The 21,531-nt window shown below is 45.0% G+C and overlaps 1 protein-coding gene across 7 annotated transcripts in view; it reads right to left on the minus strand.

Annotated features, from left to right (window-relative positions):
- The window catches only part of Sema5a (semaphorin 5A), a 483,148-nt gene that overhangs the window by 133,619 nt on the left and 327,998 nt on the right, over positions 1-21,531 (minus strand). For all 7 annotated transcript variants that reach the window (XM_087189197.1, XM_004845176.4, XM_021258604.2 and 4 more), the window contains 3 exons: positions 15,558-15,843; positions 10,534-10,669; positions 4,462-4,666 (listed from right to left, as the gene is read on the minus strand). In XM_087189197.1, the coding sequence (XP_087045323.1) occupies positions 4,462-4,666; positions 10,534-10,669; positions 15,558-15,843 (627 nt within the window). The remainder of the gene's footprint in view (positions 1-4,461; positions 4,667-10,533; positions 10,670-15,557; positions 15,844-21,531) is intronic.

Here is a 21,531-nt window from a genome sequence, read left to right on the forward strand (position 1 = left end):
GTATGCAGTGACATCTGCAGACTCCATTCCTCCTTTACTTCTGAGGAATTTTCTGTAATTACACCTGTTCTATCATCTCCCCAGGTAGGGGTCACTGGTTCAAGACACCAACTTTTCTGATGTTGCCTTAATTTTGTGGCCCTTCCAATATAGAATCTTTTTTTATTGCTACATTTGTCACTGCAACCATTACGAACACTTATTCTGTCAACCTTTAGCATAGCTTCTGTTCCCATGAAGTTTCTAATTCATGATTACCTTTGCAAGAGTCTGATCTTCTATGCATTCATTTATCTGTGAACTTCCTTTTCATCTCACCTGGCATCTTTTGTCATTTCAACTCTGAGTACTTATTTTATTCATGATCTCTTTTTTATTTAAAAAAAAAGTAAGTTTGTGGCAAAAGTACATTTGCTCCTTCTGTGAAGTATTATATTCTATCTATTTTTCTAGGAACTGACCACAGCGGGGCTCTCCCTCGCATTAACCTTTAGATATTGCTGACAAATAAAAGAAACAAACCTCTCCAATGGCTATGGCAGGTGTTATCCCATTTGCATTTACTCAAGCAAAACTAAAGTGGGAGAATGTACGCTCATGCCCACACCTGGATTCCCAACCTGAGTTGGCAAACGGTTCTCTGAGGAAGTCAGCAGGACTCTGGCTTCAGGGTCAGTGATTGGTGACTCGAGCTATCCTTGTACTCTCTCAGCTGCGTGGGTGTTAACCCCTGGAAGACCACAGCAGAGGACACTGCCGCTGAGGTCTCCAGTCTGCATGCTCCACGCCAGCTTTCATATCCAAGGAGAGAAAAGTCCTTGCTTTGCCCTGGTATGACCCAAGTGGAGTAAGATGTAAATAAGGATCAGACAAATCGGTTTTGTGAATCTGGAATGTCAAAATCTATAATAGTTGTCATCCTTGTCAGAAATCATCCAACTCTTTGTAGGCTTTTAGTTTTGAAAAAGCCCTGCATTTTGGATACTCTGTCTCGTATTCTGCTTTTCCATTTCAATTCACTGGATGTTAAAAAAAAAAAAAAAGAGAATATGCAGATCATCAAAATAATATCTATTAAAACTAACTTTTAGTCCAAGTTAAAATTTGGAAAGGAAGATACTTCCTTCAAAATACATTAAGCAATAATGTAAGGGTTAAATGGAAACATCCACAAGATAGAGGGGAATTGAAGTTCGTAATTTATTGTGGTTCTAAAGCTCAAATTGCCAATCTATCTGAAGAAGCGTGCTCGCGGTCTGGGAATGCAGCTTCTGGGAGAGCTGTCTTTTGCAGCCCGAGGAGCCGCTGATGATTGCAAGCAGGCCCCTCTGGAGGACTCTGTTAGGAGGACTCTGTTTCCATTTTTATTTCTGCTGGAAGGAACTTTTCACCCACTGCAAACCCCTCCTCCCTTGGACTTTAACTGGAGAGAGATTCTGCAAGGGTTCTTTACAAGGCCTCTACACTGATAATCTCAGCCCGAGATTCAAAAAATTTAATCTCAACCTGCACTACAGTCCAAGTCAAGCACATACTGTGCTTAGACAAGTGGGCTAAAATGAAAAGGAATTACCCGGTAAGTGGGAAAATGAAGTAAGTCTCAGTAGGATGCACTTGGCAAGTGACACAGTATATCATGAGCACAACCAGACCTGTAAACCCGGAGTCAGGATCAGGATGCCTGGAACCTGAAGTCTGGGACCTGAGGCCTCAGCTAAGCGCCCTCACTAAAATCCCGCCTTGGGGACAGCCTGGGTTTTGCTCCAGATCAGTGCGATCGAACAAATTTCACAGTAAGGCCAGGCATGGGAATGCCCCGGTTTCCCGTACATGTAAGTCACGTTTATATTATACTATGGTCTGTTAAGTGTGTAATGCTATTAAAAGCAATGTACACAGCTTAATGAAAAATATTTTATTGATAAAAGTCCTAACAATCATTGGAGCTACCAGGAAAATGGCACCGACAGACTTGGTCCAGGGGGATTACAACAAACCTTCAGGATGTAAAAAGCGCAGTATCCGTGAAGCAGAATGAGGGTGAAGGACAGTGAAAGGAGCTGATAAGGTATGAAGTAATCAAGTAATGAAACACACCTGCAGCGTGTGTTTCGAGGGGAGGGTTGGGGAGCAGTACCCCATATCACTGGGTCATCCAGACCAGACTTCTACAAGTAAGTTCCTAGAAGCCGTACTAAGAGGAGACACACATTGTCTGGTATTTCATTTATAATTGATCTAAGTTGCTTTCTTTTGACTTGATTCTGTTCAAATGCACTTTTTGCAATAAAGACCTTCAAGCATTTAACTACTGTGGGAGTGTTTTAAATAGTGTTCCCCCCCACCCAACCCAAATTCACTGGGTGGAGCCCTGATACCAATGCAGTGGCATTAGGAAGTGGTGCCTTTCACAGGTGCCTGGCTCATGAGGTGGAAACCTTCACATGAAGAGATGCAAGACCAAATCTCTCTGAGCCCCCGTGAGGATGCAAGTGGGCAGCACCTGTGAGCCAAGAAAGGGCCTCCGAAGGACACACAGGGCAGGGGGCGGCACCTTCCTGTTGGACCCCAGCCACCAGACCCTGAGGACTAAATTTCCATTGTTTAAGTCACCTGGTCAGTGGTATTCAGTTACAGCAATGAGAAGTGAGGAGGGAACTTAGCAAAGTTTCAGCCAGAGAGTTTCACTAGAAATCTTCAGAGATCACTACTGGTCATCCTGGGCCCCAGGGAAGCAACCATTAGGGACTGTGCCCTCGGGTAGGGAAAGGCCAGATGGGCTGGGCCTCAGGCTGCTCACCTGGGCCTGGCCAGTGCCAGCCCAGCTCCTCAGCACCCCACCCTGGGTACTGATGAGGACTTCAGCTCCCCGCTTCCAAGGAGACGACCCTATTCTGTGCGGCTTTAACTTGAACATTGATGATAAAAAAACACCCTAAAAACTGCAAAGGTCCAGTTCATTCATTTTAGGAACCTAATACACTTCAGACACCCTGTGAGATATTAAGAATGAAAGCAGCAGAAAAAGAGACGCAATCCTTGTCCGTAGCCTGGTTAGGAAGACAGTGCATTGGTATCTAAGACAAACAAAATCCCTTATTTGACCTTCAGCCCTCCAGATACCTCCTCAGTCCTCACTCCTCCTCACTGCATTGCTTCTGCAAAGAGCTGCTCCCCTCTGGGGTTGCATCGGACTCCCTCCATGCTCTCCCCTCCTGCTCCCCACAGGCAGGACTAAGTGACAGCTGTGGCCTCCATCTGCCTATGCAGTGATCACATCTGTCCTCATCTTACTCGGCTCTCAGCAGCTCTGTCCACAGCTGCCCAGATGCTGGACTCGCAGCCTTTGCCAAATCCCTCAGGGGTGCAGGGCTGGCTCCTCTTCTTCGGGCCGCACTCAGCTCAGCTCACAGGCCATCTCCTGGCCAAGGCAGGCCCTGAGCAGCTGAGCACAGCAGCCTCCCTGGCACTGCCTCATCTGCATCAGCTTACGACCATCACTTTACCTACCGGAGATGCATTTTACACTGGTGGGCTCGTCACCTCTCCATCCCCTTAGAATGTGGCCCTCAGGAGAGCAGGCCAGTACCAGGCTGTCAGGCATTGTGCCCCATGCTTCCATTGAACTCAACACAGAAAAAGCTAAATAAATCTTGCTGACTCCATGAGGGAGACATACCAATGGATGAATATATCATTAGAAATTGACAAGATCTATCAAGGGGAGATATATTATTCACCACGAGAACGGTAATTGTGCTTTGGGGAAAGTGCCAATTGTATAGAAGAGTGTGGAGGAACAGATTCTGCAGCGAGGCTGTTCTGCCTGGGCACGGGGAGGTGAAGCTGGGCACAGCCCCATGGCTGGACGGGGCCCTGAGCTGCTGAGCACCTCCCCGAGATGGAGATGGAGCACACCTCACACACACTAGTTGCTTTAGAACTGAAGAGGGCTGGTTGTTATTTAGAATTTGAGAAGCACAGCTGCTTACAATGGTTGTGAAATATCATGTTATTTATGCCCCAAAATATATTCTTTGAATGCTTTCATATACCATTACAGAACCAGTTTGCTATGAGCACTGTTTTCCAAACAACCAGAAATCACAAAGCGCATTTCACCCTTCAACAGACTCTAACAAAGAGTTCCATTGTCTTAAACTATCCAAATTAAGCTGGTCTTGCCAAGAAAAGACATATTTTATGGACAGCTGAAGAGCAATAGTTAGAAAGGAGGCATTCTTTTACCAATTAAAACTATGACCAATATTTCACGAAAAGAGAATGAAGATTTCCCCCCCGAAAAAAATGCACCGAAAATGACAAGGAGAAGAAAGCACTGTGAGTTTTGCTGCTTGGTAAAAGGGAGGCCCAAAGCCTGAGGCTGAAATGCCACGGTTAGCACTTAAAATGTGAAAGGAGAAGATGGTAGCAAACTGCTGGGAGGAGGGCAAGTCCCACCTGTGGCCAGGTAGATGATGTGGAAGAGCAAGTCTCTGCCCTGCACCACGTCCACCACCACGTGGGAGAAGCGGCTGTTGTCCTCTAGGAAGGAGGGCACTGGGGACACCGGCTGCACCACCTCGTGCATCAGGATGAACTTCTGAGCGTCCTGCAGGTTCCTCTCTGTAAGATTCACATACAGGCCCTGGTCCACGGTGCCACACTGCAAGGGAGGATAAGCACATTAGTGGAAGCAGCCTGACAGCCATGTCTTTTGTGGCCACCATGGCTAGAGAGTGACTTGGAAAATGAACAAGCCACGGTACATGACTAAAGGTGTGAAAAGGTTCCTTTCCTCTTGGGACATCCTCTTCTTAGTGTCCTTCTTGCTACAAATGTGAGCTCAGCCTGTTTGGGGAATGTTTGACTCCATCATGAGCGAACGGATCAGAAGTTTTAAAATATAAAATGAAAGTCAAGGCTGGTTATAATTTGAGCAGCAGATGAGTAGAAAGGTCTGGGTAAACATGCACTATTATATCCCTGCTAAATCACGTGCCCATATTGCAAACACAGCAATCAGGAGCATCTATAGATCTATTGGTTTTCCCTTTAAAGCAGTGGGTTTGTTAGCTAACATAGATTCCATCTCAGTCACATTCCCATCGTTAATACAAAATACGCACAATTTTAAAAGTTTATTTTGGTTCATAGTTTAGTGCAGACTCAGCTAGCGTCAAGGCAGATATGGTATGGCAGAGGGGCCCAGGGTAGGGCAGCTGCTTACACGATGGTGACAGGAAGCAGCAAGGAGGAAGGGGGGAGTCACTCACCCAGGTCACAGTCGGGTGGCCCTGCTCTACCCAGCCCTCACCTTTCTACACCACACTAAGCCACTCAACTCATGCGTGGATGAATTCGCTCATGGGTCCAGGACCCCATGATCTGAGAACCTTACAAAACCTATCTCTGAGTACGGGAGACCTTGTGGGACATTCTAGATCTAAACCATAACAGATTCCTAGGCAACAGAATTATGTTTTAATCTGTAAACCTTGTGATGTGATTCATACATACTGCGGAAGTATTATTGTGGTCTGCTTGTTTTATGCTTGTGTTCCAAGATAGAAGAAATTTTAAAATGTGGTTACAGTCTTGGAATCTGAGTGATGATTTGGTAAATCTGAAATAGGAGATGCAGATAAGTAGATAAAGACAGGGAGGAGAGGTGGAAGGAGAAAAGGATGGAAAGGAAGAAAGGAGAAACAAGGAAGAAAGAAGGAAGAGGCTATCTGTAGATGGAGGAAATGTGAAACTGCATTTGAGACATGCAGGGGAAAAACCAGGCCTGGAAATTGCTGAGAATTAAATTCTGAGCCATGCTGGTGGAAGTCTGGCAGGTGTTTCATGTGATGGTTTCTGCCAACGACAAGGTACAAGGAGGTGGAGGAAAGAAAGCACCGCATTCCTGGAACTGAGTGCAGAATCAGAAAACCGCCACCAATGTTTCACATTTCTTTTATAAAGGTTAAATCCTGATACAAATAGTGCCTGAGAGGCAGCAGTACTTCGTATAAGTAGGTCTGATGGGAATGAATTGGGGGCCTATGCCACCTGCACCTAGGACTTATAACACGTCATTTCCAATACCGGGTTTTATTAGAGGTTAAAGGTGCAACAGTGTATGACGGAAATTGCTTTTTTGAAATAGATTATATTTTTGTAGCATTTCATAAAATGCCCTATAAGACACAAACTGATAGGCCAATTGGAGAATTACAGAACCCTAAAGCTAAATGGATTTCATCCATTTAGTCCAATGCTCGATTTAATATCACCCTCTTGTAGGGGCTCCTGGCACCACATGAAGGGGATGTGGGAGTTCAGGTGAGGGCTCAGGCCCGCAAGCGGTGGCCTGAGCAGCTTCCAGCGTGTCCTGACTCCTGCACACAGCTCAGGGAGGCCTTGCCTCTCAGAGCCTGATGCTTCAACTGAAAAGCAGCAGGAAAACCCAGACTCCATGCACTGCTCAGGGCCAATGTGACAGCAACTGAGATACTCAGCCGGGAGCACGTGTAGAGCCCTTGTAAATGCCCAGCTGTTGTGTGTCTGGCACTGAGAAGCTTCAACCGGTGGCAGATGATAAGGACTTCCGTCATGAAGCAGCTCAGGCACCATGGTTCATGGTGCTATGGTGACCAGAGGGGAATGAGAGAGTGAAGAGAGGGACAGGGGAATCAGTGACCGCATAAACAGTTCCGCTGGTGGGATGGAGAAAGGCCATGCCAGAAGATGTTACACCTTTATAGTATCTAATAATACTGCTCGGAGCACTGGCCCGTCAGCTACTGTGTACCCGATGACGAAGAGCTCCACCGCACTTGGTCGTCATGGTGAGTCCCGGGACTGAAGCTGTCCTCGTTTTTGTGGCTCACGGCGATAGCTCAAGCCCAGGTGGTCACTAGCTGTCTACACGCCGGGGGAAGTCTATACACACAGTGCTTTGCATGCGTGGAGTTAAAAAGTAAATAAATAAAAACCAGGAGCTGCGATCTAGACAGAGGCCTCTCACTGTCCTTAGGAACCCAGAAATGTGGGAGGCCTGGGGGTCATGAGAGACTGGGGCTCCTCCGGGTGGGACCACTTTATTCCCGGACCCTTCTCTTGTTTAAATCATGGGCCTGTGCTGCTGTCAAGAACTGCACTGGCAGAGTCCTCTATGACTCCCTGCTTTCTTTTGTCAGCCTAGAGTAAGCATCCCACCCGAGGGTTCTGTTTCCCACATTTTGAAAGCTACCATCTGTACGTACAGCGTATATTTATGGGACTGGAGGCCATTCACCAAGCTCTCCAAAGGCTATAAACTCTCCAGCTCTGCCTTACACACGGTCTCCCTGCTGTCTGCGTCGGGCCCTGAGAAACACCCTGGGGACTCCTGGGGACTCCGTGCAAGAGGAAAACAATAAAAGAGAAAAAGCACAGCCTTTGCCCTCGGGTGGCCACAGCCCACCACAGTTATCATGTCAACACCGCCACAAGAAAGAAGGTCAGTATTTTTACACATTTTTAAAGAATGCAATAAACACTTGTATTTTGTTTACTAATTTGTTTAAAAGACAGAGAATGTCCATCCCTATCCCAGCACACCAGGGCTTGGTGGCCAAGCCCACAGGCACCTCCCTGAGTCCTAACACTCCACAATTTCCGGGGCACCTTGCTCTCGGGCCACCTTGTCCTTCCACATCCGGCTACTGACACCTACTGTGTATCCGGAGTCCTAAGCGATGCAGACAGCTCTGTCCGCGCTCATTTAATGGCCACTTTCACCCTCAGCGCTGATCAGTGGTAACCACACTGCAGAGAAGATGCTGGCCCTGTCACCCCACTGCTGCACCATGGGGTTTGGCCAGGGCTTTGTTTCAGTGGCTGACGATTTTCCTGTGCGGCTCAGGGTTTGGATGATTTTGGAGCCACTGCATCTATTAGGGGCGATACCTCGGAGGGCAGCTTCTAGATTACAAGTGACAAAGGTAAGACATAGCTTTTGCAGTTTGCTATTATTTCAATGGAGCTTTTTCTGTTAAATTTTGAAATATTATGTACTCTCTGTATTAACTCTTCTGCTTCCTGAACCTGCTTGCTAAATAATTAGGCATATTTACTACAGAAATGCTGTGTAAAACTCCAAGTGTCAGCTGGAGAAACAAGAACAAAAATATCTAACAGTTCTTACTGTTGCTTATTGCCAACATTGGGACTTTTACACCTGCCTGGTAGAGGACGCTTAGCCCAAAGTGAATTCCTGCCCTGTGCCGGCCTGCAGGGTTCATGGATGTCATTCTGGACACCTACGCTGGGTAACAATCCAATAGATAAATCAAAAAGAAGAAAACACGAGGAGTTACACAAAGAATCACCATAATCTGTAACTTGAGTTTCCTGCAAATTTGGGACTGTACCCAACCAAAGAAGACAAGATTAACTAGGCGCATTTCTTGCCTGAAATGCACGCACTTTCTGGCACACTTCATTCATTATGCTGCACGCACCTACTCCCATCCCATAAATATGAGTAAGCACTTCAGTGTGACACTGGCATTATAAAACCAGACACCGGTGGCCTTAGGAAATGAGAGGATTTGCTGTGTGCTGCAAATGTATCCAAATGAAGGAGCTAAAAGTTATCCACTGCCTGAAGGTGGTAAAGGATTACAAAGTCTATTAAGCCACTCTGTTCATGGTGAAGACTTTTGCAACAGAAACACTACATAAGGAAAGTACACTATAAATATAATAAACGTCTTTGTTAATTTTTTGACCTTCAAAATTTTCAAAAGAATTTTCTTTAAAGTAATGATCTATTTTATGATCTATTTTCTCCTCCATATACATTCAATATTCAACATGTATATGAGTATACACCATGGGATGACACCAAACAGATGGTCCCTCTGAGTCACCTTTATCAAATATTATGCAGTAAATAACACACATTGATTGATATCACCTAGCTTTATTTTTAAAATATTCCTATGCTTTTGTATTCCTCCTTCCACATTTTCTTGGTGAGATTTTGAGGTGAAGATGATAAACAACGTGCAGTGAAAACAGTGAAAGATAAAAATGACATGTAACTTAGTCATCTTCTTCTCATTCCCATGTACTTCAACAATTTAAAGATAAACACAAACAAACAAAAAAAAGAAAACAATTATAATCAAATGGTACTTTCCAAAATCCAAGTAAAGTGCCAAGTGATTGAACATTTCCATCCTCCCAGTCTTCTCAGAAGCCAGAGGTTTTCCACTTTGGATAACTGGCCAACCAGAACTTGAAGGACAAGTTCTGACACTAAGTGGTGATGGTCATCATCAGTCATTTAGTTGGAATAGGTTGGGATCTGCGAGCAGAGGCTGGGATTCCAGTTGGACCACTCATCAGTTGCGGTCCTGGCTGGATTCTCTGCCCCATGGCTCCGTGTCCTTCTCTGTACGCGGAGAAGTCTTTCTCAGCATGGTACTACAGCCAGCATGCGAGATGACACACCTGCAACATCCAGCTCAGGGCTCGGACTGCTAAACGGTATGCCCTACACGATGACTGTCCCGGCGGAGCTGATGTGGAAGGGAAACTGGTGCTTGTGGGCTACACATTTGTTCCCCTCCCACATTTATATGTGGAGACCTCTCCCTCGGCTTGGCTATACTTGGAGCTAGACTCTCCAAGGAAGTAACTAACGTTCAATGAGATCAGAAGGGTGGTGCTGCGACTCGGTAGAAACAGTAACTTCACAAAAGAGGACAACATGGGACAGATGTCTCTGCCTTCCACAGGAGGGCACAGGGGGAAGGCAGCCATCTGCAAGCCAGGAGCACAGCCCTCACCAGAAAAGGACCCTGCTTTCAGCTTGATCTTAAGCTTTCAACTCCTATAACTGTGAGAAAATAAATAAATGGCTTTAAAAAAAAAAAAACCCATCCAATCTGTGTTAATTTGTTATTGCAGCCCAAGCAGACGAAAACACCTGCCCACTGACCAAAGGTGGGAGATCCCTTCGTCTCTGAGTCTCAGCCTATTCTGAATACTGGGAGATGACAAATCCTGGGACACCATGGACATCCAGGAATTTCATGATGGAAGAAGGACTTTCAGCCTCTACTTCTCTGTCCCTGGTTGTTACTACCACGTCCATTCCCCGACAGGAACTCCCGCCATCGTTGCCAATTAGAGCTCTGATCCTGTCTGTGTCTCCACCACCCTGTGTTGTGGGCCCCACTCATGAGAGAGTCATTCACTTGCCATCAGAGCCCCAGGGACACCGAGTCCCACACTATTAGTGTTAACTGAAGCAGGGGCTCCTAATCAGAGGTGGGAGGCCGGCTGTTTTCAGCCTGGAGTCACAACTGACAAAAGGTCCCTTTGTGGTCCAGGCGCCACAGTGTACAAAAAACTCCCACCTGCTGACAGGAGCCAAGCTGGGTACAGGGCTGTCCTTGAGGGGCAGGGAGAGGAAATCGGTCGGAGCATGGGCCCCAGGTTCACTGCCTCAGGGTCTGCATTGTTCCCGGGCGCCCCTCCCCAGGAAATTACCTGGAAGTTGGGGTTGGGGTTCGGATAAGGTAGCCAGGCGGAGCGAGAGTTCTCCTGGAACTTGAAGGGCCCATTGAAGGCCTGCGAGATGGCGCTCAGGTTGAAGACACATACGGCCGAGGCAGCAATGCTGTTGCTGAGAGCCGAGGAAGAGAAAAGAGAAGTCGGTCAGAGAGCCCTGCAGCGACCCAGCCACCAGCCACAGGGGCGGCAGTGGTGACTCAAGCAGCCCTGGACACCTGGAGACCTAGGGCTCTCCGGTGTCCCACGGGGAGGACCCTGGACGGTGCATGGGGCTGGCCTGTGGGTTCTCGTAGAGAAACAAACAGCTAGGTATGGGAACAAGGGCAGCTGGCAATGATGACACTCGCAATGCTGCCCGCTGGGATTAGTTCACTCAGCCACAGCGAGACAGTGAGGGCTGCGTGGAGCTGCATGCTCCCCCTTTAAATTCTGGAAGAAAGACTTTCTCCTCTAGCGGATGGAGCCACTGTCCCTGCCGGCCAGCCCCTCCGCAGCGCTTATGTGGTTACTCAGCTGGAAGTGGGTCACGCATTTGTCTTTTAAATCTCCAGATATTTATGTTTGTCATCCTTCAAAAAATAATCAATAGAGTATTTTGTAAAGAATGCCTGCCAGACCCCATATATATATATTTTTTTTTTTATTTTTTTTTTCAATTTAAAGAGGATTGTAAATACAGGGGGTCAAAACATTGACAGGAAATCTTGAAGCTTTAATTTAGAATTCAAGCTTTGCAGAGAAAACTGAAAATGGGAGGCTTTGGAAGGTCAGTACCCTTCAACAAAGCATGGAAACAGTAAAATATTTTGGTAAAATTTGCATATTAACCTCAGCTGTGGTTCTTAAGGGAACATGGAGATAAAAGAGTATGTATGTATTTTCCATATTAATGCTCCAAGACAATAAATAGGGCTCCTTATATCAATTGTTTTTCTTATGTCGAAGGAAAAACCACCGAGACTTTGGAACTGGAATACTTAGCTGTGTTTGTTTTGGTAATGAATAGGTACAAGACACCTCCAAGAGGCTTCAGAAATCCCAGTCCAGGAATGCTCCATACCATAAGAGACCCTCAGATAAAGAAATGAGGCAGATAGGTGAAGATGACTGTGGGCCGCATTTGGGGAGCAGCATTTGCCCCCCATGTAGAGTGGGCGCCTAAGACCATGTGCTTCCTTCTCTGTGAGAGGTGGGTGAGGAGTGGATGCTATCTAAAAGCCTCAGGACCATGTGCTCCAGACAGTGAGACCAGATGCTAAGCATCGCTGTGTGCACGTTTCTACTTCTACTCCTCACTACCCTCCGAAAACAAGCAAGTGGTAAGTCAAATCCCATCTGCAAGGAGGGAAGAGACTTTGCACAGGTGACCGGGCTTTGGTAAGGTCAGGAAAACAATTATGCTGGATGGAGAATGGCCAGACGCAGCTGAGTTCACGTCGGGGTGGCAGGGATGGCATGGAGGGCGGCCATGGATTTCTCACCAAGGCCGCAGATCCCAGGAAGAGCCCAACTGTCCGGATGGGCAAATAGCAGCCCAGAGCAGGGCCTCCTCCTGCCACAGCAATGCAGAGGTGGAGCAGGCTTTGTGCTGCTTCCTACCGGGTTCCTCAGGTCATGTCCCTGACCTCACAGTCCTGCTGCTCCCTGGTAAGAGAAACCCCCTTTTGCCCATAGAGGCACTAAATGATCACTCCATTCGCTGGCTCTGAATGGGGTCAGCCCAGCAACTCCCCTGAGGTCCTAGAAGCTGCTAGGCTAAGCATCTCTCACTGGGGCTGAGGGAAAACATATTTTTTTACTGGTGTATGTTCTTAGTACAAAATAATTACATTCACTTTGGGGAGTTGAGATAGACAGGTAATCTCCATCATTTCCAATCCCTTCCTCCTCTCCCTTCTTCTGCAGATCCTCTTCCTCATCTCCAAGAAGTCTGCCTCACTCTTTCCTACAATCTCTCCTGTTTTATGCTTTAATTTACTCATGTTTTGGGTTTCTCATATGAAAGAAAGCAGGCAATGTTTAACTTTCTGTGGCCCACTTGTCTCACTTAATGTTATGGTCTCAAGATCCATCCATTTTCCTACAAAGGCTGGGAATTCATCCTTCTTTATGGCTGAATACAACTCCACTGTGTACGTATACAACCACATTTTCTTTACCCACTCCCCTGTCGATGGGTCTCTCAGTTGTTTTCCTACATTAGCTACTGGGAACTGTGCTCCTATAAACATGAGTATGCATGGACCTCTGCAGGATGATACCTTTGAAGCTTCCTCCCAAGAAGTGGTGAGAAAGCATCACTGGTGGCCCCACTCCCGGGCCTCACTGCCCCTTTGCCTTTGACTGTGCTTTGGGCTCTGGGAGGGGTGGAGAGGAAGAGCATGTGCTCTGCCTTGCCTTCCCTCTGGGATGGGCCTGGCTACAGGAAGTGCCTGCCACCTTCTCTGCCAGGGCCCCGCCTGGCCCAGAGTGCTGGGACCTTGTGCATGAGCCAGCTCAAAGCTGGCTCGGCCTGAATAAGCCCAGGTGGCTGACAGACCTCCAGCCTGGCCTTGCCAGGTCACAGAGGTAGGCACATGTCTTCAGTTCATGTGCTGTTTTCTCTCTTCACTGTTACAGTCCAGGTGGATCAAAAGGCCTTTTGGGGACCTCGGGTGAGCCCAGCACTCGGATATTAAACCTTGCTTCTACTTGAATTCCACTTAAAATTGCCAGCAGCAAAGTTTTCAAAAATTCTTTCTAGGTCTTACTTAGTCTCTTTAGTTGAGAAGAGCAATGAGAATCTTTCCCCAGCACCCACCCACACTTACACTGAGATACCTATGCCCACACAGACCTAAACTGTGCTGTTCATGTCGTATACTCGCTATACCATGCACGCCTGCACTGCTGAGCCATCCTTTTTAGGTTCCAGAAAAAAGGCAAAACCTTCAGATTCCACTGCAGTAGCAAACAACTTCTTGCAAATGAACTCAGGCTCAAAGGGTAGAGAAAAGCCACAAGGTCCTAGCGAAAGACTGAGCCAGAAAAAGTGCTTTCCCCATTCTCCTAGTGCTAAGAACCCCACCAAAGCACAGAAGCAAATCCAAGTCCAAGCCACAAAGTTACAGCCTCTATTTCAGAGGTAGGAAACTTCCAGACTACCTAAACTCATTTTCTTTCAGCTGGAAGCCGGACTTCTCAGGAACATGCTCATAAAATCGAGGCTGAGCCATGAAAGGAAGAGGAGGTGGTGGGAGTCATTGTGGGACGAGAGAGGACAGGTCTGAAATCCATCTGGAGACTTAGTGACAACACGTGCTCAGCACAGCAAGAGCAGCTGTGGCTACCCGCTGCCGGCCTGGAAGCCCTGACGTGCCGGAATGGGCCACACAACCAAACCATTAATTTGAAAACCTTAACACGGCCATCAAAACAAACGATTCACCATCTTGGAAGAGTTTAGACAGGGTGCTTCCAGAACTTTTGAAACTGGGGTTTTTGTAGTTATTTTTGCCCAGAGCCAGGGGAATGAGCAGCCACAGAAGCCGAGCCCCCATTGTGTGTAAAATTGATCTCAGCTGAGCAACTCAACCTTTATCTTAGAGAATACACTATTTCTTAAACAGGGTTTTGGAAAGCAAATCAACTTCAGAAACCATAAATTGATTTTTTTAAAAAAGAAACTTCAGGAAGGAATATAGGCTCTGGGGCTAACCAAAGCAGATTTACAAGAACAAGGACAGCTGCAGAGCCGTGGGATGGGCGTGGGAACATTCACAACACCCATTTTCCAACTTCATAACAGAGAGCGGACCACGGAGTGTTATGATCAAGTGAGTGTTAACACTAACCAGCAGTGGCAAGAGCAAGAAGAAACAGTTAACAAGAAATGAGTGGCAGGTAAAGTAAGGGACTATAGAAATGAAATTCCTGGGCAGGCCACTGAGGCCAAAGAGATCAAAAAGTAAATTGGAAGTGTGCAGGGACAGAGCAACATCACAGCCAGGCTCTTGTCCAGTCCACCCAGGCCCGAGCATCCCAGGATCCAGGCAGTCCTCAGTGCTAAAGCTTCTGTAATTCCCAAGGGATACTGCCACTCACCCTACTTCTCAACGCTTCCCACACATCCAGTTTTAGATCCTTTGCCTTGGACACAGATGTTTGGCTTTTGTCAGAATCGTTAGATCTCCAGATTAGAGATTCCAAAGGTGATCCATGCCAGAACCCAAATGATCAGGAGCACTGCTGATGGGAAAGGGGATGTAGCTCACAGTCTGAACTGCTGTTTCCTACGAACAGCACACCGGCTATGGACAGGAAGTTACGGTGGGCTCCTGTGTGCCTCCCAAGCTAGCCACAGTAAGAGCGAATGAGAGCCCAGGCTTCCCCCAGTCCAGAGACTGTCTCGCTGATATTCTGAGCATCTTCCCAAAAGAAAAAAGTGCTTTCAGAAATATTTAAAAAGTATAATCAGTGTTTAAGAAATATGTGCCCAGGTTAGCCGTCTTCTAGATCAACTGTTCAGAGAGCAGCTATGGGGAGATGAGAGTGTGTATTTCATATAAAAGCATATATAAGACACAGACTCAGGCAAAAATTGTGTTATCTCAAAGATCAGACTTTCCAGAAAACATTGCTTTCATTATGCACAAATGCATGACTTGTGTACAGAGAAAATACATCTAGTATGCACCCGCATTTCAGAAAGTGCTCGTAACACACTAAAAAATCAGGAAGTAGTGATTTATAACAGAATAATTTGATATTACTAAGCTAAAAACAAACCAAAACTTTTTGGATTAACTTTACTTTCCTAATGCCAGTTTAGCAAAGCACATGTATTTCCCAATTATTTGGTGCACAGTGAAAATACTCTTTTTGTTATTTTTTGGCTGTAAGCCCAGTAACATAAGAAAGATTTCCTTTAAAGCAACTTGCAACCTTCAGAGGTCAAAGAACAAAAGGCCTATTGAGAATGAGTGAAAGGGAAGAGAAAGACGTTATTTCAAGCTACATACACGTTGGTGGTAAAGATGCCATAGATCAAGTCCAGCTCGGGCAGCAAGAAAGTGCTCTGCAGCTCGTTGTAGTAGAAGGGGACCTCCCCGGGCCGGGAGCAGTTCAGGCGCGCCTTCATGAAGGTGGTCCAAGTGTCCTCCAGCAGGAAGCGCCCCCCGATGTCGTTCTTGCAGACCCGGGAAGCCCTGGAGAACACTGTCTTCCCACAGTCATGCTCCACAGCATTTTCTCGGAAAAAAAAGTAGGTGAAATTTCCGATGTCATAGGAGGATACAAAGTTCGGTTCTGGAAACAACAGGAGAAGAGAAACATCTCAGCAACCATATGCTGTTCCTTTTTCCTATCATCCGCTCAGCCTTTCTTCCAGAAGACTTGGCTGGTTCAGACAGTACTGGGCTCCTCTAGCACAGACGGAGACCCGGAGCACTGCTTCCTATCAATATGGCTGGGAGCCGGGGGTCACGCACAAATTCTAAGAAATGGAGAATTTACAGCAAGAGTCATGTTCAAACATCCTGAACTACAAACCCAAACCACCATTCACGTTAAACTGACTTTCATACTATCAAATGTGGGCGGCAAAGATGTACAGAACAAACTAGAGCAATACCTCTTAATTCATTTGAAAACTCTTACACCATACCCAGAAATAGAAGGAAGAAATAAGATTAAAAAGATAAACGTGATTTAGAATACAGAGTCTGCAGTTATATTTGCATGTAACACTATGAAATTCTTTGACTTATATCTGCACATGACCGTGATATAATTTGTATGCTTTTAGTAAGGATTTTAAACATGTTTAAAACTGAATCAAAAACTCCAACTGTAAGATTAGTGCCTCCAAATTAGCGTTAGCAATTTCCGTTGCTATGGTGATGGTGTAACTGTGAAAATCAAGCTTTATTTTCTTATTTCGGGTCACCAGGGGAACACATTGAGATCAGGAAAGAGTGTTGAGATAGATCCATTGCCTAGAAGCTTTCTGGTCTCATAATTAGCTTAAATATAAGATTGAGAAATGTGAAAATTATGGTAAAATCTTTTTTTAATTACCAAGCTCATTAGAAAATAGAGAACACCAACTGAATTTTCCATATGGCATGTAAATGTTATCTTTTTAACTTCCTGTTTGAGTTCTTTGAGTTTATAGAGCTTATACCTTACCAGACTCCTGAGATACCCTGATATTCATTTTTTTTAAATCTCTAATAACCAGGTTTTTCTCAAAGCATTCCATTCAATCAGCAAGTGTCTAAATTTTGTTAGGATAATAAAGGCAATAACCATTGTTGTTCAAAATTAATGTTAAGGCAGAGACAACAGCTATGTCCACAAAGACACATTTTCAAGGGCAAACACATTCTTCAAGCACTATTGCTTTAACCTGAAATGAACAATTTTTAAAAAAATTTCATTAAAATGTATGAGGTGGACATCAGATGGATTTATTGTTACCGTGTGCTTCAGAATCCCGGAGAGACACAAGACACAATGAGTGTGAAAAGTGTGTTTTAAAAACATGAACAAAAGATTGAGAAAATTTTGAATCCTCGTTCTTCATGAATCTCTACAAGAATTACCTGTAGAAGCAGACCTTAAAGGCAAAGATATGAAGCATCTACAAAACTATATTTAGTGCTTAAAAAATAGTCACTCGTATGTATGTCCAATTCTAATGGGAAAGCTACATCGTTTCAGAACAGACTCCGTACCCAGGCTCACAGAAGCAAATTAGAATCTCAGCATTACACTAAAGCCAAACCAAAAACCATCATCATCATAAACCACAACAGCAAACCATGTAAAACAGAGAGAGTACAAAAGGCATGGGGACAGGGTGTGTCTAGCCCAGGGCTACAGTTACCCACACACATTTATGAGGCAGGAGGTATAGTCCACCAAGCTATCGCAAATATGCTCACAAGTGTGCACTTCTGCAAGTAATCTGGGACAAAGAGGATGGAAGTCACATGGTAAATAGCTCTAGCACCTTCAAGAAGTCCTGAGCAAGAAAACAACCACGAAAAAGAAAAAGATCTGCTGTTGTTTCTTCCAGTCAGGTGTATGGCAAAAGAGCTGATATTCACAGATTACTGATCCTACTGTGTCAAGTGCTGTGCTCGGTGCTTAATATCCAAGTGCTCATTAGATTCTCAAAAGCTGGAGAGGTAGTCTGCTGTATTCCTTAGCTCTGTGTCTCTGGGACCAAATACCCAACATGCACAACTTAAGGGAGGAAGAGTGTGTATCTGCTCATGTTTTCAGAGGTTTCAGAGGCAAGCTGGCTCCAAACCAGAAACATCATAGTGGAAGGGTGTGAAGGAGCAAAGAAGCTTCTTCATGGTGCCCAGAAGCAGAGGATGGAGGAACAGAATCCTCCACAGGTACACCACCTGTGACTCACCTACTCCAACCGGGCCCCACCCCTAATGGCACATTCAGCTGTGAACATTGGAGGATTCCCCCACTGATGTGTACAAAGTCCCCATGATCTAATTACCTCTCGAGGAATCTCTTATTCCAGTCAAACTGACAAAAAGATTAACTAGCACAGGACGTACTACTCTTCCATTTCATAGATGAGGACTCTAAAGCTGATAGGCTTAATAACTTGTCAATTCACACAGCTACCAATCAGAGTAGAGTGAGCTGGAGAAAGTCCTGAATCCAGACAGCTGGGCCTCAGAGAAATGAACTCACCGTCATAATACAGTAAAAACATAACCGTCTACCAGGGGACATCCTGTATGCTAACAATACTTGCAATGGGATTGAATTTCTGGACAATACCCTTGGATGGGGAGTCATCACACTGGGGTTGGTAAATCGGTTTACTTGGGTACAAGCTTAGGAGGGTTTGAGAATTAGCTAGAGGGGAACACAAATGTGTGGAAAAAACTTTAACCCACAACTGGAAGACACATTAGCAATGAAACACAAAGTTTCACTAAAGTTGGAAGAAGAGGCCACTGATTGAAAGACTTAATAAACAAGAAGACAGTTGGGAAATGTTTGCCCAACCCCCGAGTGGGTATTTCGAATGGCACCAGGATAGCCTCAGTGGGCCAACACGTGACCATTAGGCAGTCTACACTGTGTCCATTATTTACTCCTCTGAAATGTATCCCCTGGCGAGTCTCAGTCAGGGGGAATACTGAGAGGCAGTAAGCAGATTGTCCCACGGCTGCCTCTTTCCACAGAGAAGCTGTCTTCTCTCCAAACCTCCCAAAGCCATGGATAAGGTAGCAATGTACATTTCAGATAGAAATGCTCAAATGCATTTTTCTTCTGGTAGGAGAAAACGAGGGAAGTTTTTGAATGTGTAGGGTGTGTCATTCTCCAGTTCACCTCATGCCAAAAACCATGTGGCCAGGGAGCGAAACTACATTTGGAAATGTGTCCTGCTGTCCTACATTGACCATTCAGGATGCGGACGGTTCTGATTCTGTGACCTGCTGTGAAGGCAAAGAGCTTCATCTCTTGGAAAGCAGACCTTGCTAAAATTCAGCCAGTATCCTGTTCCTTTTCCAACAACAGTAAAGATGTCGGGATAATTGTTAGCAGATAGTGAGTTATCTCTTGCATTTCTAGATATAAAGATAGAAGGGGATATCTGAATTGTACCAGGCAGAATAGCGATGCACATATTGTTTTCCTTCCATTATTTAAGTTCTGTTTTTTTAAAAAATGAAATTCACTCAAACTGGGATTTTTCCCTTCTAAGTAAACTGAATAAGTCATCAATCAGCCACTGCTGTCATGTTTGCAGTGGATATGAATGCACGATAGAAATCTAAATGATATTTTTAATATTATCATCATCAGAGCTACAAATGAGGAGAGCATGTGCTGCTATCTAACTCACAATAAAAATAGGCACAAGTCTATGTCAGCTTATATAGAAATATATGTGATGAGAGGCCATATTTTCTCATATTTGTAAATCATATTGCGTTATAGACTGCAGAGCGGCCTATAAAATATGTCAGATTAATAAGAAGTATATTATAAGAGTTTTTATTTTATGTCTTTACTTATATAATAGACCATGCTGATGGGAGTACAGGGAAGAGACATTATAAATAAACATAAGTGATGAAAAAGCATCAAGAGTTTTGACCCCATAAAGCCAAATGAGTGAAGCCTTCCATTCTGTACTTTTTCTATCTCAATACTTAAAGCATTGATATGGTGATGATCATTCATAGGTTGTTGATAAAGAAATATCTGATCAGTAAGAATGGACATTAAAGACATGAAAAAATTCAATTTTTCCAACTCTACAGAAATATTACTAGATTCTAACAATCTACTAAAAGTCATCGTACACCCCAAGGCCACATTGTGACACACATCCAAAGAGCAGGCTGGAAAATAACTCTGCACAGGCCATGGGCAGTGCAGCTCGCCTGGACCGGACTGGTGACCCATGACTCGCTCTGTCTTCCCTAAAGACATCCGGAGTGTGGAGGTCTCATTCACAAGGATGCAAAGGACTGTCCATGAGTCACAACAGATGATGGCCATCTGCACTGTTTCACAACTTGCTCCTGATGTTTCAATAATTTTACAGCGAATAGAACTTCACGTAAGACAAGGAGTGAAATGTACATATAACCAGTTTGCAGGTGATCAGAATTTGAGGAGCATAAATACAGCTATGCTGAATTTTCAAAAGAGCAAGGAATTTCACAACCAAAGAAAATGAGTTCATAAAAACAATCTTTACATATGACCCAGAGCAAGCAAGGGGTTTTCTGTTCATTGGCTGGTGTCTGTCACTATGAAGCCACTTTCGTTCACATTTATAGATCTTAGAACCTCTCTTATTGCATACATTGTTTCCTTTGTCACAGCTATAGCAGTAAAATGCACTATAGAGGTTTCCAAAATAAATCTAATTTCACTGAGGTATTTAGTAGCATAGATAATTCAACTAAAATTAAATTAAATGTGGTGAAAAGTCATTGGCGGACTAAAGTTTTTTTCCCTGAGATTTCAACAAAATGACAGTGATAGGTGGAGAGAGAGATAGATATTCAATAGGTATACATGTGTGTATGCATGTGTTTGTGTGTGTAGATGTGTGCATTACATGTATGCACTGCTAAACTTCATGTATATATGGCTCAATACTTCCACCTACTGGCTACATGAACTTAGACAAATTATTGAACAGCACATTTTGTTTTTTTCAGTGTTAACAATAGCTGTAACAACACGGCACATGAAGTATTATTGTGAGAGTCAAAGGCAGTGGATGTCAGGTGCCTAGCATTTGGTTGGTATAGATCAAAATGCAAATTACAATATATCTATAGTAACTGTTTTACTGCATAGATTAATGTCACCACACATCAGTAAACAGTTACCCATATTTATATAACAAGCTAACTCATTCATTGTCCATTCCATATATCAAATTTGAGTCCTTTGCTTCTTGCAGAGAGTTTGGGACCAAACATGTTGGCAGGGGTGGTACTCTAGACTAAGCCTGGGATGCCAACCACAGTGGGGACCCAGGGCTTTAATGCCCGGGTCCTGGGGGGCCGTCCTCAGAACTGGGTGCCCTTTTGTAAACTGATGGATATAGCTCATGTCCTCAAGAACAATGCAAAGGAAAAAGAACAAGACAGAGAATAATTTGTGTTCACTGACGGCTAGGCACAGATGGCCAGCTCAGAGAGATGATTTTGAGAATAAGGAACAAGAGGATTGGGGAAATGGCAGGTGTGAAGTTGGAAAGAGCCACCAGGTCAGGAGGAGGTAAGAGAGCAGCGCGGCAGGAGGGAGCAGCTGAGAGAAGATGCCCAGGATGGCCAGGAATGGAATGAGACCAGTCAAGAGAGGAGGGACCGCAGGACAGGAGGCTTAAGGCCACACCAGGCCAGTGACCCACAGCAAGGAGCTTGGATTTAGTCTCAGACTCCTGGGTGTCCTGGTGGAGGTGCGAGAGACTGAGCAGGGGAG

This window comes from Heterocephalus glaber, unplaced genomic scaffold, assembly GCF_053883595.1.
Source record: "Heterocephalus glaber isolate CG9 unplaced genomic scaffold, H.glaber_assembly_v1.0 deba00001537, whole genome shotgun sequence".
Classification (NCBI taxonomy): domain Eukaryota; kingdom Metazoa; phylum Chordata; class Mammalia; order Rodentia; family Bathyergidae; genus Heterocephalus; species Heterocephalus glaber.